This window comes from Scomber japonicus, chromosome 12 (genome assembly GCF_027409825.1).
Source record: "Scomber japonicus isolate fScoJap1 chromosome 12, fScoJap1.pri, whole genome shotgun sequence".
In the NCBI taxonomy this organism is placed as follows: Eukaryota; Metazoa; Chordata; class Actinopteri; order Scombriformes; family Scombridae; genus Scomber; species Scomber japonicus.
In genome coordinates, this window is record NC_070589.1 from 35,325,499 (window position 1) to 35,347,694 (window position 22,196).

At 44.2% G+C, this 22,196-nt stretch overlaps 1 protein-coding gene across 1 annotated transcript; it reads left to right on the forward strand.

Moving 5' to 3' along the window:
* Positions 1-349: 349 nt before the first annotated feature.
* LOC128369500 (cytochrome P450 7B1) lies at positions 350-21,317 on the forward strand. The gene is made up of 6 exons (XM_053330551.1): positions 350-448; positions 7,116-7,252; positions 8,460-9,143; positions 12,956-13,162; positions 18,800-18,978; positions 20,826-21,317. Exons 1-6 carry the CDS (start codon positions 378-380, stop codon positions 21,117-21,119), a joined length of 1,572 nt encoding a protein of 523 aa, XP_053186526.1. The 5' UTR covers positions 350-377; the 3' UTR covers positions 21,120-21,317.
* Positions 21,318-22,196: the final 879 nt, after the last annotated feature.

Sequence of the window (22,196 nt, forward strand, 5' to 3'; positions counted from 1 at the left end):
GTGTTTTATTGACTATTTACTGTTTTTAAGCAACGTTCAATTATTTGGTACAAAGTTTTTATGGTTACACCACTTAGACATTTTTACCATAATCCTCTAATATATTCTCTCTAAATGGATTAAAAGCAGAAATTTGATGCTGGGTCCACAAAAAAAGAATGTGTGAAGTTATTCATACGTTTATTTTCACATTTTAACCCTTTAAATTTAAACTGAACCACATGGACATATAAACCTCACTGTGTTTCCTCTCAGCAGCTGACTCGTCGCTTTATTTTGAAGGCTGAAACCGGAAACAGCTGGTGTGTGAGTGAGTGTTGACTCAGACAGACTCGGAGCTGGTCTGGAGCTCAGAGTCTCCGGACTGAGACAGAAACATGTCCGCGCTGCTGCTGCTGCTGCTCGGCGTCGTCTCTCTGATCCTGTGCGTCCTGGGCGGCAGAAAGAGGTGAGGGGGGGAGGTTAGGGTTGGAGGGGTTGGAGGGGTTGGGGTGGGGTGGGGGGGTAATATATAGTAAACTTGAGAGTGTTTGTGTGTAAACGGTGCAGGACTGTTAGTGTTTGTTTGAAATGTTCCGTTTCTCAGAGACAAACAGCTGAGGAGGTTCATTGATGATCAGAAACATAATGATTAACTTTCTGCAGTTTGAATCGATCTCAGCTGCAGTTTGCATAACAGGATAAATAAATACAGATGTAACATGTGCTGCTGTTCAAACAGTCAGCTCTGCTTTCTGTCTGATAGATTTATCTCTCCAGCACTTTGTCCTCCTCTGTCCTCTGGTCTCTGGTCTCTGTCTGTCCATCTCATCTCTCTCTGTTAGTTTTATGTCTCATTGAATGAAGCTGCAGCTCTCAGTCTGATCACTGCTTCACTTTGTTCACTTCTCAAAACAAAACTAGACTGAGAAGTTCTGTTCTTCTCATTTTTACTTTCCTTTGAATTCCACATAAACCATAAACTGAATAAAATCCCTTTTACTTTGTAATGAAGCCTAAAGTGTCTCAGGCAAGAATAGAGAAGTCTGACTCTCCTTCAGCTGATTCTGTTCTAAAGATATGAACCGTCTAATATGTGACATCGTCCCCGTCGTTGGGTTGGTAGTAAGACACCATGGAGGTTGGTAGTAAGACACTATGGAGGTTGGTAGTAAGACACTATGGAGGTTGGTAGTAAGACACTATGGAGGTTGGTAGTAAGACACCATGGAGGTTGGTAGTAAGACACTATGGAGGTTGGTAGTAAGACACTATGGAGGTTGGTAGTAAGACACTATGGAGGTTGGTAGTAAGACATCATGGAGGTTGGTAGTAAGACATCATGGAGGTTGGTAGTAAGACATCATGGAGGTTGGTAGTAAGACACTAGGGAGGTTGGTAGTAAGACACTATGGAGGTTGGTAGTAAGACACTATGGAGGTTGGTAGTAAGACACTATGGAGGTTGGTAGTAAGACACTATGGAGGTTGGTAGTAAGACACTATGGAGGTTGGTAGTAAGACACTATCGAGGTTGGTAGTGAGACACTATGGAGGTTGGTAGTAAGACACTATGGAGGTTGGTAGTGAGACACTATGGAGGTTGGTAGTAAGACACTATGGAGGTTGGTAGTAAGACACTATGGAGGTTGGTAGTAAGACACTATGGAGGTTGGTAGTAAGACACTATGGAGGTTGGTAGTAAGACTAGGCATGGGATGATAACCGTGTTCAAGGTGTACCGCGATATGAAAAGTCATGATAACCGAAACCGCCAAATTTTCTGTCATTCCGTTCCTAAGGTATGAGCTGTTTTTTGTCTGGTCAAAGACAGGAAGTGCTGGTCAGAAATCCGTCAGGTGATGCAGCTGCAGCGTAGAGTATCACGACCCCTTACACAGTCATTACAGTGTATATTCAGGTTAAATGAACATGTCTGTCTTTATTTTTCTTCCTTTTAGGAACATTTTAGAGCTGCAATCGCAATACCGCCATACCGTGAAACCGTGATATTTTTTCTTATGGTTATCATACCGCCGGAATCTCATACCGGCCCATGCCTAAGTAAGACATCATGGAGGTTGGTAGTGAGACACTATGGAGGTTGGTAGTAAGACACTATGGAGGTTGGTAGTAAGACATCATGGAGGTTGGTAGTGAGACACTATGGAGGTTGGTAGTGAGACACTATGGAGGTTGGTAGTAAGACACTATGGAGGTTGGTAGTGAGACACTATGGAGGTTGGTAGTAAGACACTATGGAGGTTGGTAGTAAGACACTATGGAGGTTGGTAGTAAGACATCATGGAGGTTGGTAGTAAGACACTATGGAGGTTGGTAGTAAGACACTATGGAGGTTGGTAGTAAGACATCATGGAGGTTGGTAGTAAGACACTATGGAGGTTGGTAGTAAGACATCATGGAGGTTGGTAGTAAGACACTATGGAGGTTGGTAGTAAGACACTATGGAGGTTGGTAGTAAGACACTATGGAGGTTGGTAGTGAGACACTATGGAGGTTGGTAGTAAGACATCATGGAGGTTGGTAGTAAGACACTATGGAGGTTGGTAGTAAGACACTATGGAGGTTGGTAGTAAGACACTATGGAGGTTGGTAGTAAGACACTATGGAGGTTGGTAGTAAGACATCATGGAGGTTGGTAGTAAGACACTATGGAGGTTGGTAGTAAGACACTATGGAGGTTGGTAGTAAGACATCATGGAGGTTGGTAGTAAGACACTATGGAGGTTGGTAGTAAGACACTATGGAGGTTGGTAGTGAGACACTATGGAGGTTGGTAGTAAGACACTATGGAGGTTGGTAGTAAGACACTCTGACTGCTCTGAGCTTCACATCTGGAGGAGTCTGGCTCTTTGTTTCTGCTCATTTTGCATCTTAAAGAAAGAAAGAAGTAAATATATCACATTATATATTTATATATACCAACATGTGACAAACATGTTTTGGCGTAACTAAGATAAAACCCTTCCTTCCTGTCTCTCTCTCTTCATACTGTTTAATGTTCATGATGTTTTATTAGAAACTCAAAAGAAGAGAAACACTGAAGACTTGATATTTATATTTTCAGATAGATAGATAGACGGACGGACGGACAGATAGATAGATAGATAGATAGATAGATAGATAGATAGATAGATAGATAGATAGATAGATAGATAGATAGATAGATGGATTAATGGGCACACAGACCTTTGTCAGCAGTATTATGTGAATCATTTTGAGATGTTTAATTACGACAACGATGATGATGATGATGAAGATGATCAGATACTGTGATGATGGAGGGATGTCTGCAGAACAGGAAGTGATGTAATGTGTTGGACAGTTTGTGTACTTTCAGTGTTTTTGGGGGATTTCCAGAGTGAATGTGTTCCAGCTGTGATCTGATGAAGCTCAGCAGCAGTTTATCTCTTCACTCGTTCATCATCTGTCCAAAAAACATCCGTCAGTGTGTCAGACATGTCAATAATGAAGAGGAAGAAGTTAGGATCAAATGAATGAATCGTCTCTTTGATAATAAGTGAAGTATTTGATTCTCTGGCTGTTTATCAGGATGATTATCAGGTAAAAACTGGAAACATTAAAACATACAATTAAAAAACCCCAATTATAATAAAAAGAAAAGAAAAAGCTGGACTGAAATAAAGCATAAAAGAATGATTAGCATTAAAATGAATAAAGGGACAAACAGTGTAAATGGTTTTATTTCTGCTGGTGGTTTGTTGAGCCTGCTGTCACATGACCTGTGTGATGAAGAGGAGGATGAGGATGAAGAGGAGGATGTTTTAGTTGTGCTGGTGGTTTGTTGAGCCAGCTGTCACATGATCTGTGTGATGAAGAGGAGGATGAGGAGGAAGAGGAGGATGTTTTGTTTAAAGTGGGTCAGCAGCACATTCCTTTGTGTTTAATGCACAGAGACCCAAGCTCTGCTCAACAGTCACACTGTCATGTTCAGAGAAGAGGAGAAAAGAAGAAGAGAAGAAGAGAAGAAAAAGAGAAGAAAAGAGAAGAGAAGAAGAGAAGAAAAAGAAGAGAAGAGAAGTGAAGAAGAGAAAAGAAAAGAAGAGAAGAAGAGTAGAAAAAGAGAAGAAGCGAAGAAGAAAAGAAGAGAAGAGAAGGGAAGGGAAGAAGAAAAATAGAAGAAGATAAGAAGAGAAGAAAAGACAAAGAGAAAAAGAGAAAAGGAGAGAAGAAGAAAAGAATAGAAGAAGAGAAAAAGAAAAGAGAAGAAAAAGAAAAGAAGAGAAGAAAAGAAGAAAAATAGAAGAAGAGAAGAAAAGAAGTGAAGAAAAGAAAAAGAGAAGAGAAGAAGAGAAGAGAAGAGAAAAAGAGAAGAAGTGAAGAAGTGAAGAAAAGAGAAGAAAAGAAGAGAAGAAAAACAGAAGAAGAAGAAAAGAGAAGACAAAAAAAGAAGAAAAGAAAAGAAAAAGAGAAGAAGAAAAGAAGAAGAAAAGAAGAGAAGGGAAGAAGAAAAATAGAAGAAGATAAGAAGAGAAGAGAAAAAGAAAAGAAGAAAAAGAAAAGAAGAAAAGAAAAGAGAAGAAGAGAAAATGTCCCAGTCACATTCTTGTAGTAATTATGATGAAATCTTTTTAATCATCCCGTTGAGTCTGAACTGTTTCAACAGGAAGAGATTACACAATAAAGCAGAATATACCTGCCTACCCAACCCAGTACCTTCAAAATAAAAGCATGAACCTACCCAACCCAGGACCTTCAAAATAAAAGCATGAACCTACCCAACCCAGGACCTTCAAAATAAAAGCATGAACCAGGGCTCAAAGCCAGAGTATCAGAGCCATGTCTCCGCTCCGCTCTGCTCTGTTATCAGCAGCAACCTGCCAGAGTCAATAAACCTCACACAATCAGTAACTTTACATAATGAGCTGAGAGAGAGAGTCGCTCTGATCTGCTTCTTGTCTTTGACAGAAAGAGGAAAGGCGTTTGTTTTCCAGGAGGAGGGAATGTTTCTTATCTTCCTCGTACACTTTGCTCCAGTTTGTTGGTTCAGGAAGTTCAGCTGATTGTTTCCAAACATCAGAGAACAGAAACGCCTCCAGGCCGAAGTCCGCTCAGCGTAGAGCAGAGATGGGTAGAAACCAGGCAGGGAGTTCCTGTCCTATGAAATGAGGCCAACCAGGAAGTAACTTAGAGCTGCCTTCTATCAAAAGGCCACCAGGGGGCGACCGTCTCTATACAAGTCAATGGAGAAGTAACTTAGAGCTGCATTCTATCAAAAGGCCACCAGGGGGCGACCGTCTCTATACAAGTCAATGGAGAAGTAACTTAGAGCTGCATTCTATCAAAAGGCCACCAGGGGGCGACCGTCTCTATACAAGTCAATGGAGAATTCACCAACTTCTCAATTGATTTCTAACCTCAGTAAACGTTTTCAAAATGTGTTTATGGTCTCAATCGCTAGTTTAAAGCCTTCTTCAATGCAGTATGATGTTCATTTGGGACATTTTGGCCTCCCTGATTTTATATGTGACGATAAAGCAGGGTATGCATTAGGGCGTGGCTACGTCCTGATTGACAGGGTGATTGACCAATGTCCTCGAGATCCAGCCCTCGTAACCATAGCAACCTCCCCGCTCCGCCGTTAGTCCCGCCCATACTTCCGTCCATGGCTCCGCCTCATGCCCATATAAGTAGAATCCGTGTTTTTATTTTTCCCAGCATGCACCTGAAATTCTCAAGATGGCGCTGCCTAGATTCGAAACTATTGGCTTCCGAGCAGCAGTCCACAAACCAATGGGTGACGTCACGGATGTTACGTCTGTTTCTTATATACAGTCTATGGTAGAAACAAGCTTCAATAAAACAAGGAGTCATAACTCACTTTATAAGACTAACAATTGATTTCATTTCATTACTTTAATAGAAATGTTTGGTCAGAAAAAGAAAAAGTGGAAATCTTCACATTTAAGGCTCCTCCACTGGCTTCCTGAGCACTTTAGAGTCTCTTTAAATGGACTGGCCCCGCTCTACCTCTCTGAGCTCCTTCACCCGCCCCCCCCCACCCCGCTCTACCTCTCCTGGAGGTACCGAGGTCAAAGCGAAAGCTCAGAGGGGATAGAGCCTCTTCTGTAGCTGCTCCTAAATTATGGAACGAGCTTCCTTTTAAATATTAGACGAGCCTCCTCACTGTCTGTTTTTAAAACTCGTCTTAAAACCCATTTCTATTCCAGCATGAGACTCTGCTCCTGTTTTAGTGTTTTATGGTTTGTTTATTTTTTAGTTATTGTTTTTAATTAGTTTTAAAAACAATAAAACAATAAACAATTATTTTAATATTTATTTCCTGTTAATAGTTTTACGTTTCCTGTTGTTTTATGTATTTATGTTCAGCACTCTGTTTCAGCTGTGGTTGTTTTAAAGTGCTTTATAAATAAAGTTGAGTTGAGTTAAGAGCTCAGAACTGATTCTGAAACAGTTCATCGATTATCAGAAGTGCTGCTAAACCTTTCATGCATGGTGGTCACTGCAGTGGACAGCTACTCAAAAGCTGTGTTCTTATGTATGAAAGGATTGTGATGGCATAGTTACACTTCAGCCTCCACGGTGGACACTAGTGCATCATCCCATACGTCACCACTACACCTGCAGTCATGCTTCTGGTCAGAGATCAGCTGATTTATGTTATTATAATCTCATAGTACGTCATTTGGTGAACGAAAAAATGAAGTTCAAATCAGTTTTTTTCATGCATAAAGAGAAATGAAAAATATTAGGAGAGTAATCTTGACTGAGGTTATCATCATAATTCATGCATGACAGGGCTAAGCAGTGAAATACAAGAACTGCACACTGTCAGCTGATCAGTGTCTGTAATGTAATGTTCTGTAATGTTCTGTAATGTAATGTAATGTTCTGTAATGTTCTGTAATGTAATGTTCTGTAATGTAATGTTCTGTAATGTTCTGTAATGTAATGTTCTGTAATGTAATGTTCTGTAATGTTCTGTAATGTAATGTTCTGTAATGTAATGTTCTGTAATGTAATGTTCTGTAATGTTCTGTAATGTAATGTTCTGTAATGTTCTGTAATGTAATGTTCTGTAATGTTCTGTAATGTAATGTTCTCTAATGTTCTGTAACTGTTTGTCCTCTGCAGGAGAGACGGGGAGCCTCCACTGATAACAGGCTGGATTCCTTTCATTGGGAAAGCTCTGGAGTTTGGAAAAGATGCCCATAAATTTCTGGAAGAACATAAGAAGAAGTTTGGAGACATATTTACAGTCCAGATAGCAGGTTGGTACATGTGTTAGCAGCAGTGTTTCCTCAACTCGTGATCCGTCTGATCCGTTTAGAGCAGCTATAACCCCTAACCTCTGTGATCCGAACCATGCCTCTGATATGATGAACAGCAACCGTCAGTCCTGACCAAACATGTTGGCCCCTGCTCTCTGGTAGGAGTCTAGGAAACCACTGCTGAGACAAGGCAGCTTTATTTAGATAGAGCATTTCATATATAATAGCAACTCAATGTGCTTTATATAAAAGACATTTAACAGTAAGAACATAAAACATAAAAACATGCAATTTGAGAAACAAAAATAAAACCCAAACATTAAAACACACAATTAAACTCAGTTCTGCTGCTAGTTTGTTCCAGTTGTGTAAAAGCTTCTTCACCATGTTTAGTTTGAACTCTGGGCTCCACTATCTGACCTGAGTCAGTAGATCTCAGAGCTCTACTGGGTTTATATTCTACTAACATGTCATTCATGTATTCTGGACCTAAACCATTCAGTGATTTGTAGACCAGGGTTGGGGTTAGAACTGGAGTAATGTGCTCTGATCTCTTTGGTCTGGTTCAAACTGGAGCTGCAGCTGTTTAACGTCCAGTCAGACCGTTACAGTAGTCGAGTCTACTGGAGATGAAAGCAGACAGAGTTCACAATAGTTTAAAAAGTCTGATGGCATTGTGTCAGGACAGCATGTTGATGGTTTTAGATGCTGCATTGTTTCCTCTATGGTTGCAGTTGAGTTATTCCTGGGAGGTCTGAGGGATTGCATCATGTTATTGTTTAGTTGATTTGTGTTGATATTTAACCTGACGGACTGGATGTTTCACTGAAAAAGCAAATAAAGAAGAAATTTAATGTATCCAGGAGTTCATCAACTAACTCTGCACTCACAGTTGGTGACGTAGCTGTAGCCTCCATTAACTCTGCGCTGGTATTCTCATTTATGTACCTTCTCCTAACAGACACAGAGGTTCACTGAACAAAACTTAGGTGACGAAGCCAAAACCCTTCTGGGAGAACTTCCTGTGGACAGATGAGACCACAGTAAAGAACCTTCAGTCAGACCTGATGGAGGCTCACAGGTCTGAGGTTGATTTGCTGCTTCTGGCAGCAGATGGTCTGACTCTATGCTGGTCTGACTCTGTGCTGGTCTGACTCTGTGCTGGTCTAACTCTGTGCTGGTCTAACTCAGGTGTTCTCTCCTGCAGGTAAATACATGACCTTCATCATGGACCCTCTGATGTATCCAAACATCATCAAACATGGCCGCCAGCTGGACTTCCATGAGTTCTCCAACAAGGTGGCCCCCGTCACCTTCGGCTACCCGCCCGTCAACAAGGGGAAGTTCCCCGGCCTGCAGGAGCACGTCAAACGCACCTTCCAGCTGCTCAAGGGGGACAACCTGCAGCTGCTGACAGAGAGCATGATGGGTAACCTGATGCTGGTGTTTCGGCAAGACCACCTGAACCTGAGGCCAGTGGAAGACCTGAACCCGGGGCTGGAGGACCACCTGGACCCGAGGCTGAAGGACCACCTGGACCTGGACCCGGAGGACGGGGGTGGCTGGAGGACGGGCAGCATGTACGAGTTCTGTAACTCGGTGATGTTCGAGGCTACCTTCCTCACCATGTACGGCCGGCCGGCGGCCGCTCGGCGCCACAGCGGGATGAACCTGATGAGGGAAGACTTCGTCAGGTTCGACAACATGTTCCCGCTGCTCATCGCTCAGATCCCCATCTGGCTGCTGGGCCGGACCAAGGCCATCCGAGAGAAGCTGATCAGCTGCTTCCTGCCGCAGAGCGTGTCGCGCTGGTCCAACACGTCCCAGTTCATCAGGGAGAGGTCGCAGCTGTTCGAGCAGTACGACGCGCTGAGGGACGTCGACAAAGCAGGTAGACCCCAAACCGTCCGCCACCTCGTTCAGATCCTGACTAGGCATGGCATGATAACCGTGTTCAAGGTTCACCGCGATTTAAAAAAGCCACGATAACTGAAACCGCCAAATTTTCTGTCCTACCGTTCTTAAAGTATGAGCTGTTTTTATTCTGCTCAAAGACAGGAAGTGCAGGTCCTTCCTTTCTTTCCTCCCTTCCTTCTTTCCTTTCCTTCCTTCTTCCTCCCCTCCTTCCTCCCTTCCGTCCTTCCTTTTCTTCCTTCAGTCCATCCTTTTCTTCCTCCCTCCCTCCCTCCTACCTTCCTTCCTTCCCTCCTTCCTTCCTTCCTCCTTTCCTTCCTCCCTCCCTTCCTTTTTTCTTTCCTTCCTTTGTTTCCTTCCTTCCTTCCTCCCTCCTTCCTTCCCTTTCTTCCTTGACTCGAGGACAACAGGAGGACGAGCTTAATCTCTGTTTAGGAAAAGGAAGTGACCCTCACTTTTCTGTCTGGTCAAAGACAGGAAGTGCTGGTCAAAGACAGGAAGTGCTGGTCAGAGACAGGAAGTGCTGGTCAAAGACAGGAAGTGCTGGTCAGAAACCCCTCAGGTGGAGCAGCTGCAGCGTAGAGTATCACGACCCCTCACACTGTCATTACAGATTCAGGTTAAATTAACATGTCTGTCTTTAGTTTTCTTCCTTTTAGGAACATTTTAGAGCTGGAATCACAATACCGCCATACCATGAAACCCTGATATTCTTTCTTATGGTTATCATACTGCCAGAATCTCATACCGGCCCATGCCTAATCCTGACACAGTTAGAGGAAACACCTCCAGACATTCCTGCTTTTTATTAACAAGTGTTGAAAAACTTTAAGACAAAATCCTCCCAGCTCAACCACAAAACATCATTAATCATTTCCTCCTGACAGCCGGTCGGTTAACTCCACTTCCAGTCAGGAGAAGATAAAATAAGCCAGCAGTGACTGAAGGTTTCTGTTCGTCAGTCACATTAAACACATTTTATTTGTTGTTATATAAAAACATTAATTTGTGCAGCTTTAAAGAAAGTCAGATATGAAGTGGAGTTCTGATTATAACCCTAACCCAGACTGTCTTCACATCAACATGCTGACGTTTCACCACCGTTCACCGTAACACTGCATCTGGCTCAGTTCTCTCATATTTAAAACATTCATTGAGTTCGGGGGGGCCGTTCCCTTCCCCTCTGATAACATCATGACTGTTTGAACTGAAAGATGTTGAAACTCCCAGTGTGGTTTCCCTCCCACACACTCATCATGACAGGATTTTAATAGGAACCACATTGTTTCAGCACAACGTTCCCACAGATTCATGACTTAGTAAAAGTCCACAGTTTATATTTAACTTTTATTTCCATCTGTTCGACTCCTCTCCGTTTATCCTGCTGTGGCCTGTTGCACCATCATAAACTCTCCTTTATTTCACCGTCTCTTTACTCTTTTATATCTTACTCTACTCTTTACTTCTTTGCTGTGCTCTCCAGTCTCAGACCTTTAGGCTGAGCTGTGGTTGAGATTAAATGAAGGTGAAATGTTGTTGAGCTGAAGGTCAGATTCAGCAGGTATGTGGGCGAGTGTTTGCGTGTGTTTCTGGGGAGATGGAAGAAAACCGTAGCTGTGACTAAACTTAATGTGAGGTGTGTGTAAGCTGTAAATGGAGCAGGAATGTGCATGAGCCATGTGTTCATAGCTATAACCTACAAATAACTGAATATTCGCTGCATGTGTCAAAAATAACTTTAAATATTCATAACCAACAAGCTTTAACTGAATTAATTTAAATGTTAATCAGCTTTCATTTCTTTACACAAACACATTAATTAAAAGAAAAAATCTTACAGGCTTACAGACAATAAAAATATAACAGGCGGATTGTTTTCCCCCCGTCATGAACATCTTTGACATCAGGAGGAGCCGTTAATAAACCGCCTGCTGCACCTCTCCGGGGGTAAACGGGGTGAGATGTGGAGGAGGGTTAGGGTTAACGGGGTGAGATGTGGAGGAGCCTGCTGCACCTCTCTGGGGGTTAACAGGGTGAGATGTGGAGGAGCCTACTGCTCCTCTCTGGGGGTGAACGGTGGGTGAGATGTGGGGGAGCGTTAGGGTTAGGTGGGTGAGATGTGGAGGAGCCTGCTGCACCTCTCCGGGGGTTAACGGGGTGAGATGTGGAGGAGCCTGCTGGACCTCTCCGGGGGTTAACGGGTTGAGATGTGGAGGAGCCTGCTGCATCTCTCCGGGGGTGAACGGTGGGTGAGATGTGGGGGAGCGTTAGGGTTAGGTGGGTGAGATGTGGAGGAGCCTGCTGCACCTCTCCGGGGGTGAACGGTGGGTGAGATGTGGGGGAGCCTGCTGCATCTCTCCGGGGGTTAACGGTGGGTGAGATGTGGAGGAGGGTTAGGGTCAGGTGGGTGAGATGTGGAGGAGGGTTAGGGTCAGGTGGGTGAGATGTGGAGGAGCCTACTGCTCCTCTCTGGGGGTAAACGGTGGGTGAGATGTGGAGGAGCCTGCTGCTCCTCTCTGGGGGTAAACGGTGGGTGAGATGTGGAGGAGCCTACTGCTCCTCTCCGGGGGTGAACGGTGGGTGAGATGTGGGGGAGCCTGCTGCACCTCTCCGGGGTCAACGGGGTGAGATGTGGAGGAGCCTGCTGCACCTCTCCGGGGGTTAACGGGGTGATATGTGGAGGAGGGTTAGGGTTAGGTGGGTGAGATGTGGAGGAGCCTGCTGTACCTCTACGGGGGTAAACGGTGGGTGAGATGTGGAGGAGGGTTAGGGTTAGGTGGGTGAGATGTGGAGGAGGGTTAGGGTTAGGTGGGTGAGATGTGGAGGAGGGTTAGGGTTAGGTGGGTGAGATGTGGAGGAGGGTTAGGGTCAGGTGGGTGAGATGTGGAGGAGCCTGCTGTACCTCTCCGGGGTCAACGGGGTGAGATGTGGAGGAGCCTGCTGCTCCTCTCCGGGGGTGAACGGTGGGTGAGATGTGGAGGAGGGTTAGGGTCAACGGGGTGAGATGTGGAGGAGCCTGCTGCATCTCTCCGGGGGTGAACGGTGGGTGAGATGTGGAGGAGCCTGCTGCACCTCTCCGGGGGTTAACGGGGTGAGATGTGGAGGAGGGTTAGGGTTAACGGGGTGAGATGTGGAGGAGCCTGCTATACCTCTCCGGGGGTGAACGGTGGGTGAGATGTGGAGGAGCCTGCTGCACCTCTCCGGGGGTTAACGGGGTGAGATGTGGAGGAGCCTGCTGCTCCTCTCCGGGGGTGAACGGTGGGTGAGATGTGGAGGAGCCTGCTGCACCTCTCCGGGGGTTAACGGGGTGAGATGTGGAGGAGCCTGCTGCTCCTCTCCGGGGGTGAACGGTGGGTGAGATGTGGAGGAGGGTTAGGGTTAGGTGGGTGAGATGTGGAGGAGCCTGCTGCACCTCTCCGGGGGTGAACGGTGGGTGAGATGTGGAGGAGGGTTAGGGTTAGGGTGAGGTGGGTGAGATGTGGAGGAGGGTTAGGGTTAGGTGGGTGAGATGTGGAGGAGGGTTAGGGTTAGGTGGGTGAGATGTGGAGGAGGGTTAGGGTTAGGTGGGTGAGATGTGGAGGAGGGTTAGGGTTAGGTGGGTGAGATGTGGAGGAGGGTTAGGGTGAGGTGGGTGAGATGTGGAGGAGGGTTAGGGTTAGGTGGGTGAGATGTGGAGGAGGGTTAGGGTTAGGTGGGTGAGATGTGGAGGAGGGTTAGGGTTAGGTGGGTGAGATGTGACATGTGTTGTGTGAACAGTCTTGAACATGGTGACTCTTTTGTGGTCTCCAGCTCATCACTTTGCCATCCTCTGGGCGTCCGTGGGGAACACCGTCCCCGCCACCTTCTGGGCCATGTACTACCTGGTGAGTCACCCTGAAGCCCTGAAGGTCGTCCGCCAGGAGATCCACGAAGTCCTGCAGCTCAGCGGCGTCGAGTTCAGCACCGACCGAGACGTGACGCTCAGCATCGACCAGCTGGAGAAACTCTTCTACATGAGTACGCTGCTTCCTGTTCATGTTGTTATATGTACTTCCTCTCACAGTTAACTGCTAAATACCAGACGACCAGTTTACTCATCATCATCATCATCATCATCAATCTCACTGAGTTTAGTTTCATTAACTGTACATTGTCAGACTCAGACATATAAGATACATAGATAAATAAAAGCTCTTGTTATAACAGACATTCATAGTGTCTGTTTCCAGGAGAATGGTAACGTATGGATCTGACAACAGCCAACAATGTTGGTCTGAGGAACGTTAAACTCCTCAACAAGGAGTTGAAGGTGTTGAGCTGTGCTCTACAGAACAGATCACTGCTCTACAGAACAGATCACTGCTCTACAGATCACTGCTCTACAGAACAGATCACTGCTCTACAGAACAGATCACTGCTCTACAGATCACTGCTCTACAGAACAGATCACTGCTCTACAGATCAGATCACTGCTCTACAGAACAGATCACTGCTCTACAGAACAGATCACTGCTCTACAGATCACTGCTCTACAGATCACTGCTCTACAGAACAGATCACTGCTCTACAGATCAGATCACTGCTCTACAGAACAGATCACTGCTCTACAGAACAGATCACTGCTCTACAGATCACTGCTCTACAGAACAGATCACTGCTCTATAGATCACTGCTCTATAGATCACTGCTCTATAGAACAGATCACTGCTCTACAGATCACTGCTCTACAGATCACTGCTCTATAGAACAGATCACTGCTCTATAGAACAGATCACTGCTCTACAGATCACTGCTCTACAGAACAGATCACTGCTCTACAGAACAGATCACTGCTCTACAGAACAGATCACTGCTCTATAGATCACTGCTCTACAGAACAGATCACTGCTCTACAGATCACTGCTCTACAGATCACTGCTCTATAGAACAGATCACTGCTCTATAGAACAGATCACTGCTCTACAGAACAGATCACTGCTCTACAGAACAGATCACTGCTCTATAGATCACTGCTCTATAGAACAGATCACTGCTCTATAGAACAGATCACTGCTCTACAGATCACTGCTCTACAGATCACTGCTCTATAGAACAGATCACTGCTCTACAGAACAGATCACTGCTCTACAGAACAGATCACTGCTCTACAGAACAGATCACTGCTCTACAGAACAGATCACTGCTCTACAGATCACTGCTCTATAGAACAGATCACTGCTCTATAGAACAGATCACTGCTCTATAGAACAGATCACTGCTCTACAGAACAGATCACTGCTCTACAGATCACTGCTCTACAGAACAGATCACTGCTCTACAGAACAGATCACTGCTCTACAGAACAGATCACTGCTCTACAGAACAGATCACTGCTCTATAGAACAGATCACTGCTCTACAGATCACTGCTCTATAGAACAGATCACTGCTCTACAGATCACTGCTCTACAGAACAGATCACTGCTCTACAGATCACTGCTCTACAGATCACTGCTCTACAGAACAGATCACTGCTCTACAGATCACTGCTCTACAGAACAGATCACTGCTCTACAGAACAGATCACTGCTCTACAGAACAGATCACTGCTCTACAGATCACTGCTCTACAGAACACTGCTCTATAGAACAGATCACTGCTCTACAGAACAGATCACTGCTCTACAGATCACTGCTCTACAGAACACTGCTCTACAGAACAGATCACTGCTCTACAGAACAGATCACTGCTCTACAGAACAGATCACTGCTCTACAGATCACTGCTCTACAGAACACTGCTCTACAGAACAGATCACTGCTCTACAGAACAGATCACTGCTCTATAGAACAGATCACTGCTCTACAGATCAGATCACTGCTCTACAGAACACTGCTCTACAGAACAGATCACTGCTCTACAGAACAGATCACTGTTCTACAGAACAGATCACTGCTCTACAGATCACTGCTCTACAGAACAGATCACTGCTCTACAGAACAGATCACTGCTCTACAGAACAGATCACTGCTCTACAGATCACTGCTCTACAGAACAGATCACTGCTCTATAGATCACTGCTCTATAGATCACTGCTCTATAGAACAGATCACTGCTCTACAGATCACTGCTCTACAGATCACTGCTCTATAGAACAGATCACTGCTCTACAGATCACTGCTCTATAGAACAGATCACTGCTCTATAGAACAGATCACTGCTCTATAGAACAGATCACTGCTCTACAGATCACTGCTCTACAGAACAGATCACTGCTCTATAGAACAGATCACTGCTCTATAGAACACTGCTCTATAGAACAGATCACTGCTCTACAGATCACTGCTCTACAGAACAGATCACTGCTCTATAGAACAGATCACTGCTCTATAGAACAGATCACTGCTCTATAGAACAGATCACTGCTCTACAGAACAGATCACTGCTCTACAGAACAGATCACTGCTCTACAGATCACTGCTCTATAGAACAGATCACTGCTCTATAGAACAGATCACTGCTCTATAGAACAGATCACTGCTCTACAGATCAGATCACTGCTCTACAGAACAGATCACTGCTCTACAGATCACTGCTCTACAGAACAGATCACTGCTCTACAGATCACTGCTCTACAGAACAGATCACTGCTCTACAGAACAGATCACTGCTCTACAGAACAGATCACTGCTCTACAGAACAGATCACTGCTCTACAGAACAGATCACTGCTCTACAGAACAGATCACTGCTCTACAGAACAGATCACTGCTCTATAGAACAGATCACTGCTCTACAGATCACTGCTCTACAGAACAGATCACTGCTCTACAGAACAGATCACTGCTCTATAGATCACTGCTCTATAGATCACTGCTCTATAGAACAGATCACTGCTCTACAGATCACTGCTCTACAGATCACTGCTCTATAGAACAGATCACTGCTCTACAGATCACTGCTCTATAGAACAGATCACTGCTCTATAGAACAGATCACTGCTCTATAGAACAGATCACTGCTCTACAGATCACTGCTCTACAGAACAGATCACTGCTCTATAGAACAGATCACTGCTCTATAGAACACTGCTCTATAGAACAGATCACTGCTCTACAGATCACTGCTCTACAGAACAGATCACTGTTCTATAGAACAGATCACTGCTCTATAGAACAGATCACTGCTCTACAGATCACTGCTCTACAGAACAGATCACTGCTCTACAGAACAGATCACTGCTCTACAGAACAGATCACTGCTCTACAGATCACTGCTCTACAGAACAGATCACTGCTCTATAGATCACTGCTCTATAGATCACTGCTCTATAGAACAGATCACTGCTCTACAGATCACTGCTCTACAGATCACTGCTCTATAGAACAGATCACTGCTCTACAGATCACTGCTCTATAGAACAGATCACTGCTCTATAGAACAGATCACTGCTCTATAGAACAGATCACTGCTCTACAGATCACTGCTCTACAGAACAGATCACTGCTCTATAGAACAGATCACTGCTCTATAGAACACTGCTCTATAGAACAGATCACTGCTCTACAGATCACTGCTCTACAGAACAGATCACTGCTCTATAGAACAGATCACTGCTCTATAGAACAGATCACTGCTCTATAGAACAGATCACTGCTCTACAGAACAGATCACTGCTCTACAGAACAGATCACTGCTCTACAGATCACTGCTCTATAGAACAGATCACTGCTCTATAGAACAGATCACTGCTCTATAGAACAGATCACTGCTCTACAGATCAGATCACTGCTCTACAGAACAGATCACTGCTCTACAGATCACTGCTCTACAGAACAGATCACTGCTCTACAGATCACTGCTCTACAGAACAGATCACTGCTCTACAGAACAGATCACTGCTCTACAGAACAGATCACTGCTCTACAGAACAGATCACTGCTCTACAGAACAGATCACTGCTCTACAGAACAGATCACTGCTCTATAGAACAGATCACTGCTCTACAGATCACTGCTCTACAGAACAGATCACTGCTCTACAGAACAGATCACTGCTCTACAGAACAGATCACTGCTCTACAGAACAGATCACTGTTCTATAGAACAGATCACTGCTCTACAGAACAGATCACTGCTCTACAGATCACTGCTCTACAGATCACTGCTCTATAGATCACTGCTCTATAGATCACTGCTCTATAGATCACTGCTCTACAGATCACTGCTCTACAGAACAGATCACTGCTCTACAGAACAGATCACTGCTCTACAGAACAGATCACTGCTCTACAGAACAGATCACTGCTCTACAGAACAGATCACTGCTCTACAGATCACTGCTCTACAGAACAGATCACTGCTCTACAGAACAGATCACTGCTCTCATACAGTCATTATAACCTGGAGCCTCTGCATGCTATTGTTTTATTGTTTTTATTACTAATATTATATGCAAACTTTGAGTGCCACTGGACTGCTGCCTGGATGAGTACATGATTTATTTCCAGTGTTCAAAAGTCACCCTGATAATATTCTGGTTTTGATAATTGCACTAACACTAACTAAATAACCTTTACTGTGGCAGTATTAAGTTCATCTTAATGGTCAGTATCAAGTGTGACAGGAGATGTAAGCAGAGAGTAGCACACAGAGCACAAGGCCGTAGCAACATGCACTACACTACAGCCCTTTACACACACACACACACACACACACACACACACACACACACACACACACACACACACCTCTGCCTGCATTTGAGCATTATAGTAAGAGTGTCAATATATGGAAGTTGTTATATTATTCTCATATAGCCTTGAGCTGTTGCATTGTTTAATTTGCTGAGTAGCCTATACGGGAAATGACTGTGAGGATTAAAGGGAACTATGTTGCATTAATTAATAAGAGTTTTTATAAGTGATAAGAAGTGAATGCTTGCATTGTCTTAGCCAGAGTCACACCACTGTACCAGAAGAAAAACACAAGGTAACCTGAAGTGGAAAAGTACAGAGAGTGAAAAGATGACCTTGAATGTGTTTTCAGCAAGTATGAGAAAGGAGGATGTTTGTCTCTTAACAGTTGTGTTTCAGGCTGGGCTCTAAGGTTGTGTTTCAGGTTGGGCTCTAAGGTTGTGTTTCAGGTTGGGCTCTAAGGTTGTGTTTCAGGTTGGGCTCTAAGGTTGTGTTTCAGGTCAGATATCAGTCAGATATTACAAGGAGAATGAATGACACGTCTTGAGCCAATCAGAAGAGGACACCGCCTTGCGTTACACCTATTCCTCTGTACGCTTTAAAACACTGGGTCAATGCTCACCTTTTTAAGGGAGATGCTGTGTATGAAGGAGTACAGTATGCTGTAAAGAGCATTATCTTCACACTGTCTGAACACATGTGGAATTAGCTTGGGCCTGTATGTCATTATCATCAGAGATGTCAATGGAGAAAAAGTAACAGCAAAATAAAATAAATCTGGGTAAACAGAATTAGCCACAAGTGAAGTGTAGCTCTATCCACTCCCTCTGGGACCGGTTTGGGTCTGGTTAGGGAACTGGGCCTGACAGTAATGGAAATAAAGATTTCACTGCTCCTCCTGGGAAAAGATCTGAATGTGCGTCACTCTGTGTGAGTTTTGGCTCGTACTGGTTTTAGATAACGCTGCTGACCCTCCTCCACAGAAAGCTCCATCAGCGAGAGCCTCCGTCTGTCCTCGGCCTCCATGAACATCCGCGTGGCTCAGGAGGACTTCAGTCTGCGTCTGCAGGGCGAGCACTCGGTGGGAGTCAGGAAGGGAGACATCATCGCGCTGTACCCTCAGAGCATGCACCTGGACCCCGAAATCTACGAGGAGCCGCAGGTACGACTCACAACCTGCTGCTGGTCAGTTCTGGATCAGTCAGCTGAGACTGGAGCCTTTTATCAACATTAATCTACCACCAGCAGCCTGATTCAGAGTCACTGTGGGCTGATGTTACTTTGATTCTCTGGTGAATCAACAGTAGAGAGACTTTTCTGACTCTCTGCTGCCATCTGCTGTCAGTGAAGTGCAGCTGCATCGACTCAGTGGCACCAAATCATGATGTGATGTTTTCTGATGTTAATTTACTGGTTTCCTCTTCAGGTCTGTCGGTGCATGTGGAGTGCATGTGGAGTGATAGTGAAGCTTTCATTCTTTAAAACCCTTCAAAAGTAAAAATAGAGAATTAAAGACGATGAATCAAAACTAAAGGACGACAGGCAGGAGAAGTGAAGGATGATCATTTGTAGTTTGATTATTGTGTCATTGTGTTATTAAATGTGTAAAGCAACACAGACAAACAACAGTTCACTTAAAAATAATCTGATTTTCTGACATTTAAGCCAACAACAACAGAAAGTCACAAATGAATCATAAAGTTTATCAGTTAACAGCTTCCCACAGTCCAGTTAAAGATCTTCAGACTCAGAGCTTCAGTTCAGAGCTTTATTGCCCTCGAGGGGAAATTTGGTTTCCAGTGACAGTAAAAGAAAACAACTAACACAACGACCATGAATAGATAAATAAACAACACAACCAACTTGATAAGAACAATTTCAATCCGATAACCGGTTGTACAGATTAACTGTGTTGATGCATGTGGGACAAAAGAACATTTGAATCTATTTGTTTGTGCTCGAGGTTTAAATCTCCGTCCAGATGGGAATGAATTCCTCCAAAAGTGGATGATCAGAGCTAGACAAGATTGACCGTTAAAACAAGCCTGTCAAAGATCAGAGGGAGAGGGGGGGGAGGAGAGAGGAGAGAGGAGAGAGGAGACAGGAGAGGAGAGAGAAGAGAGACTTACTGGCTTCACTATGTTCTTTATTGAGTTTCCAAAAGTTTCCATTCACAATGACAGTGTGAGGGGTCGTGATACTCCTGCACTTCCTGTCTTTGACCTGCACTTCCTGTCTTTGACCTGCACTTCCTGTCTTTGACCAGACTAATAACAGCTGATACCTCAGGAACGATATGAGGAATGAAAGGAAGGAAGGAGGGAAAAGGGATTAGGAAGGAAAGGAAGGAGGGGAGGAGGGAAAGAAAGACAAAAGGAAGGAAGGAAAGGAAGGAGGGAAAAGGGATTAGGAAGGAAAGAAAGATAAAAGGAAGGAGGGAAAAGGGATAAGGAAGGAAAGGAAGGAGGGAAGGAAAGACAAAAGGAAGGAAGGAAGGAAAGGAAGGAGGGAAAAGGGATTAGGAAGGAAAGGAAGGAGGGAAAGAAAGACAAAAGGAAGGAAGGAAGGAAAGGAAGGAGGGAAAAGGGATTAGGAAGGAAAGGAAGGAGGGAAGGAAAGACAAAAGGAAGGAAGGAAAGGAAGGAGGGAAAAGGGATTAGGAAGGAAAGGAAGGAGGGAAAGAAAGACAAAGGGAAGGAAGGAGGGAAAAGGGATTCGGAAGGAAAGGAAGGAGGGAAAGAAAGACAAGAGGGAAAGAAAGACAAAAGGAAGGAAGGAAGGAAGGATTTTTATGACTAGACTAATAACAGCTCATACCTCAGGAACGGTATGACAGAACATTGGGCTTTGGTTTCGGTTATCGTGGCTTTTTCAAATCGCGGTGAACCTTGAACCCGGTTATCATCCCATGCCTCCTCATCAGGTCTTCAGCTCATCAGCTCATCAGCTCATCAGCTCGTCGGCTCGTTGATTAAAACAAACCTTTTCTCTTTGTTTCTGCTCCGTCAGACGTTCCGGTTCGACCGCTTCATGCAGGACGGCCGAGAGAAGAAGGACTTCTACAAGGACGGGCAGAAGCTGAAGTATTACCGCATGCCGTTCGGCTCCGGCTCCTCCAAGTGTCCCGGACGCCACTTCGCCGTCAACGAGATCAAACAGTTCCTGTGCGTGCTGCTGCTGTACTTCGACATCGAGCTGGAGGAGGGCCAGAGCCCAGCCGCCGTGGACTCCAGCCGGGCCGGACTCGGCATCCTGCTGCCCGCCGCAGACGTCCGCTTCCGCTACAGACTCAGAGACGTTTAACAGATGTGAGTGTCTGCAGCTTACCGAGTCGCTGCCCCAGTGCATTGTGGGAAAGCAGGGGACTCAGGATGGACCAGAGACGTGAGAAAGGGAAGACAGGTTTATCATTATTATTATTATTCATAACTTTTAATTCATTGACCTGTTGGGTAACACTTTATTTGACACCTATCTCTATAACGCATCATAAATATATTTATAATGTGTTATAATGATGTTATAGCGCTGTATAAGTTATAAACACTCATAAATGATCATAATGCTTTACAACAATAATCATAACACACTATAAAACATTTTATCATGACTTATAAGGTCAGGTATTATAATGCATTATAACTATAAAGTGTTATATCAGCCTATACCTGAGCAGTTTCATCACTTTACTTGAATCACCCAATGACCATTTACAATAAGTTATAATCACATTATAATGCATTATAAAGAGTTTTAATATATGACAACTATATAATTATAATAATACCCTTTGATCCTTGCAACAAAAACTGGTTAGCAAGGGACCAGCAATCATTAAGTATTATAATTCTAGACCTTAAGCCTTATTATCATTTATGAGTGTTTATAACTATAGTTATAAAGCGCTATAACGTCATTATAACACATTATAAGTATATTTATGATGCGTTATAGAGATAGGTGTCAAGTAAAGTGTTACAGATGTAAGTGTCGGCAGCTTACTGAGTCGCTGCCCCAATGCATTGTGGGAAAGCAGGAGACACAGGATGGACCAGAGACGTCAGAAAGGGAAGACAGCTTTTTTTTTTTTTTTTTTTTTTTTACTATATTTTTTGGGGCTTTTTGCCTTTTTAATGTTCAGGTTAGTAGAGAGAGAGAGAGACAGGAAACTGGAGGCAGAGAGGGGGGGCAATGACACGCAGGCTAGGACCGCTCGGGGTGGGATTCGAACCGGGGTCGCCTGCAGTGAAGACAGCTTTATTATCATTATAATTATTATTCATAACTTTTTATTCATGGACATGTTTAATAACACACTGATCTGTGGCCAGTAGCAGATAATAAAGCATCACTGCACAATAAGACTCTACTTATAAGGGA